General features: G+C 38.9%; 1 protein-coding gene across 1 annotated transcript; it reads right to left on the reverse strand.

The window, feature by feature from the left end:
* LOC109830442 (putative phytosulfokines 6) lies at positions 11443 to 12277 on the reverse strand. Its single transcript, XM_020397694.1, has 3 exons — positions 12008 to 12277; positions 11848 to 11897; positions 11443 to 11755 (listed from the first exon to the last, which is right to left on the reverse strand). The coding sequence occupies exons 1-3, from the start codon at positions 12174 to 12176 to the stop codon at positions 11648 to 11650; spliced, it is 327 nt and encodes a 108-aa protein (XP_020253283.1). The 5' UTR covers positions 12177 to 12277; the 3' UTR covers positions 11443 to 11647.

Here is a 16328-nt window from a genome sequence, read left to right on the forward strand (position 1 = left end):
TTTCTGCTGATCTGTTTGGTGTTTTTTGACTTTTCTGGGACTTGTATTTTCCACCGTTTTGCGTAATTAATCGTCTTGTTGACTTGCACGATTTGCTAACTTACTTCATGCACTCGTTAGCTTCTTTACGGCACTTGGAGTTGATTGACGCACGCGAGCTACTTGACACGCGCGTGTTGATTGACGCACGCTAGCTGATTGACGCGTACGTGTTGATTGATGCACGCGAGCTGATTGACGCGTACGTGTTGATTGACGCGTACGTGTTGATTGACGCACGCGGACCACTTGGTTCGTCGTTTCACTTCATGCGCTTATCGATGACAGATAATCCTCTTAGACTCGGATAACGACGTTCGTTGTCTTCTCTCCGTCTCGAGCTGTGTACGGACATCTATAGACATTTTTAGACGCCTACACTATGTTCATAATCTGGATGATTTGTTTGAAGTATTAGCTCATGTTGAAGAAATAATTTCATGTTTAACATAAATATTTATCGCTTTTTGTTGTTAGCAAAGGGGGAGAAATGGTATGAATATTAGACTCATGTAATGTTATAGACTCTAATATGTATATATGCAGGGGGAGTAAGTATGTTTATTTCATAATGTTTAAATTTGTTTATAAAATACTTACATATGCATAAATTGTTTGTCATCATCAAAAAGGGGGGAAATGTTGAATATCATGTCTCCATGATATTATTTTGATTATAACAATTTATACAATGTGTGTTATACAAATGCACTAACATTTATATGTAGCTTTCAATATCAAAATATGAACAAGTGCAAGTTGAGTTCAAGGCATTATGAAGTGAAGATGATGAAGAACATATGAGATAATATATTTTATATTTTCTTTACTTAGAATTATTGTACAAGCATTGATCACTCACTCACACATACACACATAAATATTAGAACACACTAATACAGGCTTAGTGTGTTGGTTAATTATAGAAATCCCCTATATTAACCATTAGAGTTTATAATTAATTTTTGAGTGTCAAAACATTTCATACATTACATTTTTTCTGTAAAACTCAGATATAGTCGACTAATCAATATTATAGTCGACTACAAAATTTTTAGTCATGTTTCTGTAAATCACATGACTAGTCGACTAATGCTTAAAATAGTTGACTACAAAATCTTCAGTCATGTTTCGGTAAATCACATGACTAGTCGACTAATGCTTAAAATAGTTGACTACAAAATTTTCAGTCATGTTTCTATAAAACATATGACTAGTCGACTAATGCTTATTATAGTCGACTACTAAGTAATTTTTTGTCTTCACAGAGTCTGTTTAGACTCAGTGTAGTCGACTACTATGACTTGTAGTCGACTACAGATACAGTTTTTTCATATTTTAAAGTTTGAATTAATGACTCTTTATAGCCATTTTAAACGTTTTTAAAGTTAAAATTCTTGTCTTTTCAAGGACTATAAATAGGTTATTTGTTCAGAAAAATGTACGATTTTGAGATACCCATAAGCTTTGATATTTGTGCATCTTTCAAGTGTTAAAAAAATTCAGATTTTGAGAAAAAGAAAAGTTTTCTGAAATTACCTTTGATCCTCATTAAAATACTTGTCTAGGCAATTTACAGAAGTTAGAATCATTCCTAAACCACTACTACACTACACTACAAATCAAGGCTTATAGGAATTGAATTGTTGCTTCAATAGTTCTCTCGATTTGTTAGAGGTGTTAATCTTTTGGTTTAGAAATTAGTGTGCAAATTGGCAAGGTTTTTGTCAATTAGTGTTGCAATTTGTAGGGACTTGCAAATTGGTCAGATTTGCTTTTAATTTTGTAAGTTTATTCAAAATCATAGTGGAAACTCTCAAGCGGGATTTGCTTGGGGATTGGATGTACACCGGGTTGGTAGAACCAGTATAAAACTTTGTGCTTGTGTTTGTGAATTTTTGAGATTGCCATTTTTCTTTACAATTTAGAATCTACTTTGCATAATTTTAAAAGAATACTATTCACCCAGCTCTAGTATTCTAGTGTATCTATTTCAGATCCTACACATGCTAGTCATACATAAAGAGCTAATAGAAATTAAATTTAAGTACAGCTGAAGAACCACATAGATGGAACCAAGTGTTAGACGCCCAGATGGATCATTTTGTGGGGGTAATAGAGCCATACTGAGTGATGGACAATGGTTGTCCAGCAACTATATAGATAGGGGGAAGAGAAGATGAAATGAAGACAGAGGATAAAAGTGAGGCATTACAAGTCATATGAAAGGAACAGCCAGAGTTAAAAATCCAGAGATTATTCATACCAGAGAATGAAGGATTAGCTGAAGAACCAGCAAAATGCATACCAGAGAGTTATGCGGCGGATGTAGAGGTGATATGCTAAAAAGCATCAAGTTGACGGCAAAGACTTTCAATAGCTTGAATAGTAGAGTCTGAAGTAGTAGAAGGTATAGCATTGACTTTCAATAGCTTGAATAGTAGAGTCTGAAGTAGTAGAAGGTATAGCATTGGCCAGCAATCCTGGTGTACGAGAGGGTTGAGACTGAGGGGGTCTCTGAAGTAGTAGAAGGTATAGCATTGGCCAGCAATCCTGGTGTACGAGAGGGTTGAGACTGAGGGGGTCACCGACCATGACTAGTGCCTGAGGAACGTAACTCAGGATGAAGCTTGAAGCACGTCTCAATACAGCGTCCTTCCTTCTTGTAATATTTTCAAGAGAGCTTAGATCGAGCCTATAGAGAGGGAGTCTGTAGAGAAGTATGATTCATAACAGGAACAGTGACAGGTACAGACAAAACAGTCTCGAGTGAAGAGGTAGGAGTATTTGTTGACAAATTGAGTTGTGATGTATGTTGCCGGGTCTCATAAGCAGTGAGAGCTCCTATAACTAAGGCCAAAGTCAGAAATTGAGGCTGATGAAGTAGTTGATCAGTCATAGTTAAATATTCAAGAAGGGACTAACAGTTGATGCACCTCATGTCGTTCATATCAGGCTAGCCAGTCTTCATAAATGGAATTAAGTCCAGGAAGTATGGAGCGTACTTCTGTCCAAAAAGCTTGCATTTTTCCAAAATGAGGCTATAGAGAAGAACTACCTTTGTGTTGTACAATAATGTGTTGCAGAAGATATGCCTCTCGTGTACCAAAGCACTCAGTGAAATGCTCAGTGAGGCGAGTCCACATGGCTCAAGCAGAGGGAAGCAAACCAATCTCGACAGTGAGACCAGAGCTAACACTGTGAGTAAGATAATCCATGATACGAAATTCCTGTAACTGTCAGTCTAAACTCTCTTTGACATAGAGAGCACGAGCAGTCTGAAGATCAACATCATCACTGTCAGAAGTAATAGTACTGGATGAAGCAATAGTGCTAATGGACGATGGAACCGGTCCCATACTAGTAAGATGATCAATCAAACTAGCACCACATAAGGCATTGGTGACAATGGTGGACACTTTGATCATTGAGGGGCAAAGGTGGTTTGGGAATCTTCTCTGAAGAAGCCATAACAGCAATGTTGAGATGAATGTTAAGATGTCGAGATGGATTGAAACGGTGATGCCGTTACTGATTACGAAACGGCAACACCGTTCGTTTGAAGCCGAGAGACGGCTTGAAACGGCAATACCGTTAATTTGAGACCGAGAGACGGTCTTGAAAATAGTGATACCATAAATTTGAGACCAATAGATGGTCTTGAAATGGCAATACCGTTAAAATAAAACCTCAATGTTTAAAATAGAACCTGAATGTTAGAATAAAACCCGAAGGTTTAAAATAGAACCCGAAGGTTAATGTAGAAACCCGAAGGTTAAATTGTAACCCCAAAGATTAAAATAGAACCCGAAGGTTAAACGAGAACGTGAAATGCGTTAAGAGGCTACAAAGCAATAAGGCCAAGTTTTGGCAAAAGAACACAGAAGCGTTAAAAAAATTTATTGGAAGGGAAATAATAACCCTAGCTCTGATACCATGTTAAATTAAGAGAGAGAGAGAGAGAGAGAGAGAGAGAGAGAGAGAGAGAGAGAGAGAGTCTTGGGTAAATTTCCCTTGAGTTGAAGAGAGAGAGAGAGAGAGAGAGAGAGAGAGAGAGAGAGAGAGAGAGAGTCTTGGGTAAATTTCCCTTGAGTTGAATATTAAGTGTGCACATATATTTATACAAGTAGAGGAGGGTGATGTGTGTTCTCACAACCAATGTAGGACTAAAACCCACTATAATACACTATTATCAACAGCCCTTAATGTTTCTGCAGCTCCAGGTCCAAATAAACCACAGAGCTGCACTAAACACAACATTCTAGCTAGCGTTCCAGCCACGCGTTTCCTCATCTTCCTTTACGTTGGAATGAAAGGCAATCATCAAAGCCGCTTTCATAAAAGGTTGTAATACCAATGTGACCTCTAAGTTTATCCTACACTCGTCATGCATGAGAATAATATCTGCAAATTTATATCACGGCGCCACAATGAGCGCAGGAACTTGTTGTGCGCGGCGGCCAAATTGTTGTGCTTCGAGGAACCAAACCAAAACATCGCGATAGAAGGCTAAACAATCCAAGGTAACTGCACAAACACAAACAACCAATTTTACGTGATTCGGCAAGTTGCCTATGTCCACGGGGTAAGAAGGGGATGGAGTTTTCACTAATAGAGAAGAAGAGTACAAACTGAGATTACAAATCACTCAAACAATCAACTAATCCCACTAGCAAATCTCTAATTCTCTTCAAACAAAATCCTAACCAATAGTTCAAAAAATACTTCTTTTCTGTGCTCCAAATATCCCCCAATCAATGCTTAATCAAAGCCCAATCAAAGCCAAAGAAACCTTAAAAAGTGTCTCTATTTATAAAAAAATACAATCCCAAACAGATTAGGATTCTAAAAAATGAGTCTGCTAGACCCCGGGGGTGGCAAACACCATACCCCTAAAAACAGGGTAGATTCTGCCACACCTGAGTATAGTATATATCACACCCATGTCAATAGGGACAGATTGTGCCACCTGAGTGTGGCAGACACCACACCAGGGTGTGGTGGAGCCTGTCTTACTTATTTTTTATATTTTTCTCAAATTCCTTTGCCGTTTTCATAATTCTCCACCTCGGCGAAGTTTTCCCAAAACCGAGCCGACTCCAACCAAATCAAACGTCTCACTTGTTGCGTCTAGTACGAAGTGGAACCAAACTAAGACAACGGACTCAATCTATAACAAGTCGAGAACCCAAACGAGAATACGAACAAACTCCAAATGTCAGTATCAACTCACCAAACCGGCTACATCATAAATGAGTGCCTATGTATCCTTTTGTCTAAGGAATCAAGCCTTCACATAGTTCACCCAAATTGCCTCTAAATGCCCTCAATCAAATAGAAGAGTTCTCAACTCTTTACCAATAAATCTACGGCTGATAGCTCTCCCAATAGCCCTAAAGTGAAACAAATCAAACACCTCCACCTAAGGTGAACCAATGGCCATATCCAAATCCAAACTATGTCCATCAGCTACACTCGAATCAACCAACTCATCATTTACATCCAAATCCAAATGATCCCTAATCTGTGTCACGTAAGCTGGAATCCTAAATAATGGAGTATGATCTGGAGTATATGAATTAATCTTCACCCAACGTGGAGTAGCATCACCCTCCACCCGCTATGATATCCCAACGATCTGATCAACACTCTCTACCTGCTGAGAGTCAAATGTGACATACTTGCTCAGAACAAAATCAGAGTCTCCCAACTGATAACCAAACGAGCCTCTAAAGTCCAAATGTACAATCGGATCAAATCTCACATCCTCGATATGACCAAATGCTAGGCAACCAAACATCAGACGCAACCCAAAATCTGAAGCAGCTCTATCAGATCTAAAATCTCTAAACATAACAGTCGGCAACCTATGACTAAGATGACCCAAATATGCCGAAGCTCCAAAACTCCTCTGCAATTCAATGCTCAACAACCAACGTCGATCCTCCTCCAGCAAGGAACGACCCATCAAAACTGTCATCTCATCTTGTCGCCTCAATGTTTCCCCTCCAATAAAGTGTCTCAAACTGCCATGAGCTCGGCACAAATGCAAGAAAGAACCCCTACCAAAACTAGAACGATGGGTTACCTTTCTACTAACACACTTCCTCCATCTGTTGTTGACTTCTAGGATTTCATACCAATGGGACTTGGTTGCAACCCAAACATACCTAGAACAGTCTTCAACTAAGAAAACTAAATATTGATTATCTTCCAATGATGCCTTCTTGGATGGCCTCCAAATGTCTGAATGAACACCACCTAAAAGACCCCTCGATCGATGGATAGAAGTGCCAAACTCCACATCGGTCTTCTTTCTCATAACAATGTGCTCACAGGACTTCAATCTGTAGGTCAAAACACTCCTTTACAACCCAAGCACCGTATCAACAATTGAATATCTCAGCCTCAATTACTTCTTTCTCAGCCATCTTCCTCAAAACACCAACAAACCAATGCAGAACAAACAAAGAATAGATCCAAACTGATAAATGAGAGATTTTTACCTCCAATTAAAACATTAACAAGAGCCTCCGGAAGATCTCACCCCGCATGACGGAAACGAGATCCACAAATAGGAAAAATTCCACATTTATCACCAAACGAAGCCCTAGACGAACTTCTAAAGTGATCTACTCCATCAAATAGCCCAAGCATAGCCCGAGCTCTGATACCACTTGTTGTACGCGGCGGCCAAATTGTTGTGCTTCGAGGAACCAAACCAAAACGTCAAGATAGAAGGCTAAACAATCCAAGAAAACGGTACAAACACAAACAACCAATTTTTACGTAGTTCGGCAAGTTGCCTACGTCGACGGGGCATGAAGGGGATGGGGTTTTCACTAATAGAGAAGAAGAGTACAGAGTGAGATTACAAATAACTCAAACAATCAACTAATCTCACCAACAAATCTCTAATTCTCTCCAAACAAAACTCTAACCAATAGCTCAAAAAATAACTTTTTTCTGTGCTCCAAATATCCCCCAATCAATGCTTAATCAAAGCCCAATCAAAGCTAAAGAAACCCTAAAAACGTGTCTCTATTTATAACAAAACACAATCCTAAACAGATTAGGATTCTTAAAAACGAGTCTGTCACACCCGGGGGTGGCAGACACCACACCCCTGAAAACAGGGCAAATTCTGCCACACCTGAGTGTGGCAGACACCACACCCATGTCAACAGGGACAGATTCTGCCACCTGGGTGTGACAGACACCACACCAGGGTATGGTGGAGCCTGTCTTACTAATTTTTTACGTTTTTCTCAAATTCCTTCGCCGCTTTCACATAACTATCAGTAGCTATGTGTGTGAAGACTATGGGCATTCGTCATTAATTTGTCTTGAACAAGAAGCCAAAAGGAAAGCGACCCAGTTTACGGGACACTTCAATTTCCAAACGAAGGCATATTAGCATACTTCAACATGCTCTGCAATTTCCAAATGAAGGCATAATAGAAAAAGAATTTAATGTAATTTCCAAATGAAGGCATATATTCATAAGAATTTAATGTTTTGCTTTGAAAACCTATATGATAATATAATAAACTACAAAATAAAAATAATAATGGAGTTTTAGCAGTAATGCAAGCAATAACAATTATTTATTATTGTTTTATTTAAAATAACTAATCATATTTTCATTAATAGAGAACACACTGTAATATTTATTTTTTAAAGCGGCTTAGTTGATATGAAAGGAGACTTCGTTGCACACTGGAGACAAACGCCTTTCTTAAGGTCCTTTGAGACTGAGCAATATGAAGTTGGGCTAATATAGATAGTTTAGGCCGAATTTAATCTTGGATCCCCCACCCTCGCCAACCCAACCCTCCAAATACCCACCCAAAAGCTAAAGTTTGGGGATAAAATCTCAAAGTTAAAAGGAATTTTTTTCTGATAAAATCAGATAGTACGGTTTTTTTTTTTTGGAGGGGGGGAGGGGGGGTCATTATGATCCCTGTATTTAAGTGGTTGTAATTTAATTTAATTTATTAATATTTTGGAAGTTAAGTGGGGGTTATTGATGACTGTCATTTGGGTGGGGTTATTTTATTTTACCCTAAATTAATGGATCCTCCTTCCTTTTGAACTGTTTGTAGCGCATACTGTAGCTTTCTGTAGGCTGTCTAAAAATCACAACAGATAGCTGATCCCCCATCAAACACTGATGATGGAAGTTACAATCTGACGATTTCCAGAAGGTTATAATTTGAAGACTTTCACGTAGACCGATGAATGTTACAATCTGACGACTTTCACAATAACTGATGAAAGCTCTAATCAACAGCCTTCACAATCAACATCGGGAGTTACAATCTGACGACTCTCATATTTTCAAGGCGCCAAGATGAAGATTACAAGATGACAGTCTTTGCAACGCTCCAACAAAAGAGACCACAAATTAATAGTCTATTCACATCAAAACGCAGAGGTCATCCCTGCGTTTCACCATCAAAACGCAGAGGTCATCCCTATGTTATAACATCAAAACGCAAAGGTCATACCCACGTTCCAGAGTCAAAACGCAGAGGTCATACCTAGCATTCTAGTTGAAAACGCAAAGGTCATCCCCAGCATTCAAGTCCAGACGCAGAGTTCGTCGACACAAAACGCAGAGTTCATGCAAAGCCCAACTCTACGTCCGAGGTCCAAAACGCAGAGTTCATGCGGAGCCCAACTCTGCGTCCCAGGTTCAAAACGCAGAGTTCTTGTAGAGCCCAACTCTGCATCCCAGGTTCAAAACGCAGAGTTCATCTCTGCGTCCCAACTCTACGTTTCAGATTTACAACGCAGCACGACCAGTGCGTTCAGCCACCAAAAATAGGCCCAACTCTGCGTTTTAAGTCTAAAACGCAGAGTTCGGGCCCTGGACGCTATTTTTCAGCGTTTGACTCGTTCAAAGCACGAACTGAATGGTTTCAAAATCATTTTCCCCACGATTTGGGGAACTGTTTAAGGCGGCAGTTATACCCCATTCAGCTCTACTTAGGAGCGAACTAAGGGGACGGTTACACCCCTTAATTCCCTATAAATAGGGGTAAACTCAACTGAGTTCGGATCTTTTTTGATCTTGGAATATCTTAAAAATCTAGAGATCGGCTCCTTCGGATCATCTTCGAGCTTCCTGCAGCAACAAAGTTCTTGGAGCATTCCCTTAGCTTACAAATCAATTTCGGTTAAACCAACTCTTTCATAGAGATTTAAACTCTTTCAGAGTTATCAACTCATCAAGAGTTCTTTAAAACTTGCCACGCAAGTTCTTCATAGCGTCAAATCGTGAGGAAAACATATCGTTCCAGTGAATCAAGAAGTTCGGATCGTCAGCGGAGAGCAAACTCAGCGCGAGCATTCGAGAGAGGTACTCCATCGCCACCGTGAAGAACCCAAAATTAAACAAAGGGGAAAATTCAGATCAATTTTCCTCTCTTTTGTAATCGAAAATCCAAATTGCAATTGAGATTGAGAGAATACAAATCAAATATATTTTTTTTTTAATTTTTCGTTTTACTACAAATTTTCCACCAAACACTTTCATTCGTTCAATATCACAACTACCTTGAGCTATACTACTATTAATATTCTCCAACATGTAGGTACTATCCATCCAAATAGAATACGTTACATGCCCAAATTAGACTTGATTAATACTCAAATTTGAACTCGAACCAGCTGCCTCGTCTCCTTCGAGCTGCTTTATAAAGGGAAGAAAAAAGTGCGTAGCCCAGTACCACTTCCACTTCAACCACAAAAACAAAAGCTACTTTCTCTGATTGATGCGATCTCACCTTGTGAGATGTTCAATATATAGTCAATGCTGTTGATCATTGCTACAAGGGCTCATATATTCTGGAGATCATGATTACTCGTGTACATGATACCAAACATATATGCAAGTTATGCGCAGTAAGTCCACTTTAATTTAGTTGAAATTTATTTGAACTACAGAGTGATTTGTCCTCACTCATGACATAAAGCATGCAGGTGCTTTTTACACTTGTTCAGAATGATAATAAATTGGTCTCCTTGTGAGTTGGTCGATGACTTTACAGTATTCACCAACTTTCATCATAATACCGTCGGCGTTGACGAGCATAAAAGAGTGGAAACAAAAATCTGAGCATGCAAGTCAACAATGTTATCAAGATCTGAGAGAGAAAGAGAAGAGAGGGAGAGGGCTTCTCATTCGAAGTTATGGCTTGGTGTTCACTGGTTCCTTCCTGTCATATGCTTTTGTATCTTTCAACAAAGAAGCGTGATTTGTATGGATCGTTGTATGGATTGATTTCATTACTCATATCATTCAAGATAACGAACCCATCTATATATTTTTATGTTTAAAATATGTAGATATATGTCCATTGTGCACAAAGATTGATATGCACGAAGAGACGACAAATCAACATATAGAATATCTATCTATATTATATATTAAATATCCCTTTTTGAGTCCCATATTTTGATCAAAGTGACCATATTTTGATCATAGTGACACCACTTTGATTAAGGAGGAGAAGATCCCAACCACATTTAACACCCACTAATCTAATAGTTGGACCACGCATCCTATCAAAACAACCTGCATGCTGAGCCACATCAATTCGCCTCCTGTTTGGCACATCGAGTAGATCCACTCGCTCGCATGTGGTGGTTCTGATAGAAACAATACTCCCATAGCTGACCCACCAATAAAACAACAAGATCCCACCGAATTATTAATCTCATACTTCTCATCCAACCAAAACTACCCTGCAACTCAATTATAAAACTTGGCTTTTCCATTAGTCCCCCTAAATCTTTAATAGTCCGTAATTAGTCCTCCAAAATGTTTTAAAATTATTCTCTCCAAGTTTTAACTATTTTGCAATTAGTCCACAAATCTTCATATTTTAAAATTAGTCCCCTAAATATGATAAGTGTTATGAAATTAGTCCCGCAAATATTTTAACCTGATACTAACTAGAGGTACTAATTTAAATACATTTAAAAGATTTGGAGGACTAATATCTCTAATATGAAGATTTGAGGGACTAATTTTCTCCTCACAATTAATTACATAATGACGCAACTTTCTAAACATCCTAGAGGCACCACTGTATTTTGAAAAAAAATATAGATCTCTCTCACACTTGATCACAAGAATTTAAAAGAAGAACTAGCATATATCATTCATTGTCTGGACAAGTCAACTACAACATTCCTTCACTAATTTGTGTCGTGCACGCACACCACACACACCGGAATGATAATATGAAAAGTCCGACAAATAATATAAGGTAATTAATTAAATATGTACTATATTACTAATTGGTACCAAGACCACATAAGATGTACTACTACTTTGATGATGGTTGAGAAATAAAAAAAAAAAGAAGAAAAAGTTGCGATAATAAAAAAAAAGAAAGAAAAAAAGACAAAGTTATTACTGATTAATTACATATAATAATATATAAGGCTTGGGTCCTGTGACAAGATTACTCACAACCATTACATATCTATTAGTGGTATCATAACATCCCCTTGATGATCCCATCACGTTATATAAGTAGATACTAGCTAGTCTTTCTCTTCGGGTAGAAAATAATTAAAACTCCAAATACCAGCTTCATGGTTTGTGGTGCTGTGTGTAGATGTAGTCCAAATGAGCTTCAGATGTCATCCGCCTCCTCAAGCACTCCTCGTCTCCATCATCACAATGTTCCGGTCCCATCAACTGCAAGTATATTAATTTGTACCATAATAAAATCAGTAAAAGCAAATTAAATAATTAAATTAATGTGATAGAAGGGTGAAGTATATATTTACATCCAAAGAGTCATATCCTTCCATCTCAGCCTGTAATGCCTGATCTTTTCCTTCATGTCATTAACCAAAAATAAATACATTACTGAGAAACAGTACATATATAATAATATAGAGAATTGCAAACTAATTAATTATGAGCAGATCGAGCTTCATGAATTACCTTGTTCAGAGTGATACTGCGCAGTATTATGAACAGCAGAAGGGATATAACTGGGTTTTGCAATTGAAACGCGAGAAGCAGCGGTCTTGGTGATCACGAAGAGAGAGCTGAGAACAACCGCTGAAACCACAAGAATAATAAGGCTATGGAAAGAGGAGATGCGCTTCATGGTTGTGGTTTTTTTTTATTTGGGAAGGAATATAATGAATGTGGATATTGATGTGAGTGGTGAGTTTGGGATCATTATTTATAGATGCATAAAATAAATAATATTGCATGCGCGCTAATATTAATTTTCGTTGTCGCGCACTTGTGTTATAGGCTTTCGGTCAGGCCTCAGCAACGTCTTTCACATGACCCGAGAAACAAACAAAATGGTTACCCGCACCTCAGCTGTCGTGGGGTCCACCCTCCACTCGCCATTGCCGAATAAAGTATGGGTGGATATTGTGTGTGCACACATGCAGCCCTCGCTGCACATGCACATGTACATCACAATCACAACGCACGATGCACATGCTCATGTCTTTGTCTCCTGCACAACAAAAACACTGAGATGCATGGTTCAGTCCCTTTGACTCTCTTCTGACATGTTTCGAGATTACTTCATCTTCAGTGATTATTAGGGGTTTTTTTAAGGCTTGATATCAGAAAACCTCTCATAACTTTGAACGATTAACGGATAATCTCCTTTAACTTTGGACTTTTGCACAAAATCTTGTTTAACTTTAAGATTCTTTGAGGATGGCTTCCTGTGAACCATAATTTCACTGGATGGAACATCTCATTGCGTAATTTTACACACATGGAAAGATTTGCAATTAATTTTGTTAGGGATCTTTTTTTATAAAATCTTAAATTAAAGAGTTATCAGTTTTTTTTTGTGGGGGTGGGGGTGGTACTTATCCAAGGTGGTGGTGGTTGTTTTTAAAATATAATATCTAGAGTTATACAGATGTAAGAATTTTTTTCTGAAAATTCTTATGCGATAATTACATGCGAATTTTAGAATAATTTAACTAGTTTTATTTGTTAAGTTTATCATTAAATGAATTTATCAAAATCCTGCTCTAAAGTAGAATTTACATAGGCTGGAAATAGACATACGGATACCAATGTTATCTAGGGACTTATATAGGGGAAGACACGTTACCCAAATCCTGGTTTGTGTCATGCATGACTCAGTCAGTACTCACGAGGACTGGACGTTGAAGTGATCAGTAGAGACTTCAGAAGAGCAGCTAGTGCTATCTTTGTTTTTTGTTCGGCTGTTGACGATGACAAGTCAACGGCTGGACTGTCATGTTCTTTACTGGGGCGCTGAGCTGTATGATCCTGTCTTGCATGTATGTCGTTCCTGAAATAAGAGAGCGAGGATCGATCAGTTTGACGAAGTTAATGAGATCAATTTTGATCCAAGTCACACTCTTAATTAGTTTTTCATTATTTGTATCTAATCTAGTTGTAATCTCGTCTGATTTTGGTCGATAATTAGATTTGGACAAATCCAACAAATGTTTCGAAATAACTGAATCGTGTCTGGTCCAAAAAATACTAGAGGGAGGGAAGAAAAACAAAGACATCAAAATATCAGTCCTAACTCAGTTTTAATTGAAAAAAGCAAAACTAAATTGCACCAAAGCCTAATTGTACTTCAAAAAATAGTGTAGAGCATACAAAGGACCATTTATTTACTTGCATGCATTTGCTGAGAATTTTGCTTGAACACGGGACTTTACGAGTATAAAATCATGGATTTTTATTAAATACATTGTTTAATTGTTATTGTTCACACTATGAATTTCGGGTTGCCAAGTAGAATAAATGCATCAAATATAACTTTTTAAAATTGTGCATCCAACCCAAATTTCCTCAAAAAAAACTTTATGTATAACTAAACAAAAAATTTGTTGAACACTAATATCCTTCATGCAAATCATCTTTATTATTCATTGTAAACACACAGGCTTTTGATCATGGATTTTTTAAGATCCATGGCATGCATCAAAATACAATCTATGAATCAAACAGTCTCTATAAGCTAGTTCAAAAGTGATGGGAGCAAGGGTGGTTGGTTATTAAGTTGGATATGTCATTGTCACTGACTGTTTTTTCTCTCACCAAATCAGTCCTCACATAAGCACCACATCAATCTCACTCTAGAATGTTCTTGTATTTTCTTGTATATTCTTTTTAAATGAGATATTTGCATAGAATTCTCTAGAAAATCAATGTTGGTCATTGGATGTAAAGATTTCTCTAGAAGAGAAATCAAGGCCATTATGTAACGGGAACCTCCCCTATATAAGGAGGCCAAGGGGAGATCATTTATAACCAAGCAAGTTTTGAATAATAAAATTCTAGTTCCTCTTAAAAGTTCCCTTACTTTCTTGAGTGCTCGGTTCGGTAGGCTAAACTTAGCCATTCTAGTGAGCCGAGAGTGAGCTAAGTGCTGCACGAAAAGGATAACTTGTGTGCTAAAACAAAGCGCCCGTGACAGTTGCTATCAGAGTGGATTCGGTTCGTGGGAGATGACTATCTTTGATGTGATCAACGAGCAAAATGTGATTAAGGGTGGCACCAATCTGGAGAAGGCCCTGGTCCAAAGGGGCATACCCGTGATGCACTGACGACGTTGTAGGCACGATTGAGTAAGGTGGAACTCACCGTGACTAATTCGAGGGATCAGCTTGAGACTAAGGAGGAACGCATCAAAAAGATCAAGTCCATGGGGAATGAGCTCTGGGAAGAGATGTGGCTAGCCTTAAATTCTACTGTCAATTTGTGAGAGCAACTAACCACTACCCTTGAGGCCCGGAATATGAACCTAGAGGGTCAAGTGGAGAGACTTACCAAGGCATTGGAAGAGCCCAAGGGCAAGTTCAGCCAATGCAAGGTGACTATGGCGAATGAGGGAATCGTCATGCCAATGCTCAGGACGAGGATGGAGGTGCCCAAACGTAAGCCCTATGTGGAACTCAGAATACACGAGAGCTAGATAACTACTTGCGGAACTTGTACTAGAACTTTGATGTTGTTGGTTGCATAGATGATGGGTCCAAGCTAAAGATAGCACCACTCTACCTTTAAGACGTTGCTACACTATGGTGGTGTAGACGGTGTGATGACATTCGACATGGCTCATGCACCATCAACACTTGTGAAGAGCTCAAGACCTAGATCAAGAACCAAATTTATCAGGAGAATGCTAAGAATGTGGCTCGGGGTAAGGTTTATTGCCTTACACAAAAAGACACCATTAGGGACTATGTCAAAGAGTTCTCAAAACTATTGTTGGAGATCCCAAACATGAGCTAGAAAGACTCTCTCTCTTCTTGTTCATGGATGGCCTAGCTGGGTGGGCTAAGATGGAGCTACAAAGACAAGGCGTTTAGATCCTTGCACAAGTGATGGCTGTGGCTACGTATCTAATCGAGTTCAAGAAGAGAGACTCATCCAAGCCTAAGGACAAAGACAAAAATGGCGGCAAGTCAGTTAAAAGTGAGGAGAGAAGGAGAAACAATCCAACAAAGAAGTCCCACCAAAGCTACCCTTATCGAAGGGAAAGTTCTTTGATAAGTTCAAGTCTAATGGAGACCCTCTGCGGATATCGTGCTACTTTTGTGAAGGACCACACAACGCTATGGACTAATCAAATTGGGCCAACATTATTGTGATGGTTCAACGGGAAGAGGAGAAGTAGCAGGATCAGTCTCAGCTAAGTTCTCCTGAACACCATTCGTGCCAAGGTAGACAAGCGGCCGAAGGGACCAATGTTCATGGAGACAACCATTGTGGGTAAGACCTTTAAAGCCTTGCTCGATACTAGTGCTTCCTCTCTTCTTGTCTTAGATGTTGCAACAATGAAGCTAGGACTCGTGGTGTCAAAATCAGATGGCATCATCAAGGCAGTGAACTCGTAGCCCACACCCTGTATCGGTATAGCTCACAATGTGGATGTGAGCATAGGTGAATGGCATGGCCAATAAGACCTCACGGTCATGATGGTTGATAACTTTGAGGTGGTCATGAGGTTGGAATTCTTAGGCAAGACCAACGCTGTTCTAGTCCCTTACACCAACACTATGTATTTATTGGAGGGCAAGCCATGCATAGTCCCAATCGAGAGAGAGAGAGAGAGAGAGAGAGAGAGAGAGAGAGAGAGAGAGAGAGAGAGAGAGAGAGAGAGCAAAGTCCTTTCAGCCTTACAGATTCCTAAGGGCATTGGCATATAGGCATTGACGTTCATCGCTATGCTTAAGGTGGAGGAAGACTGACCTATGGAGGATGAAGTCCCACAGGAGATTCAGGCTATCTTGGC

This window comes from Asparagus officinalis, chromosome 2, assembly GCF_001876935.1.
Source record: "Asparagus officinalis chromosome 2, Aspof.V1, whole genome shotgun sequence".
Lineage (NCBI taxonomy): Eukaryota > Viridiplantae > Streptophyta > Magnoliopsida > Asparagales > Asparagaceae > Asparagus > Asparagus officinalis.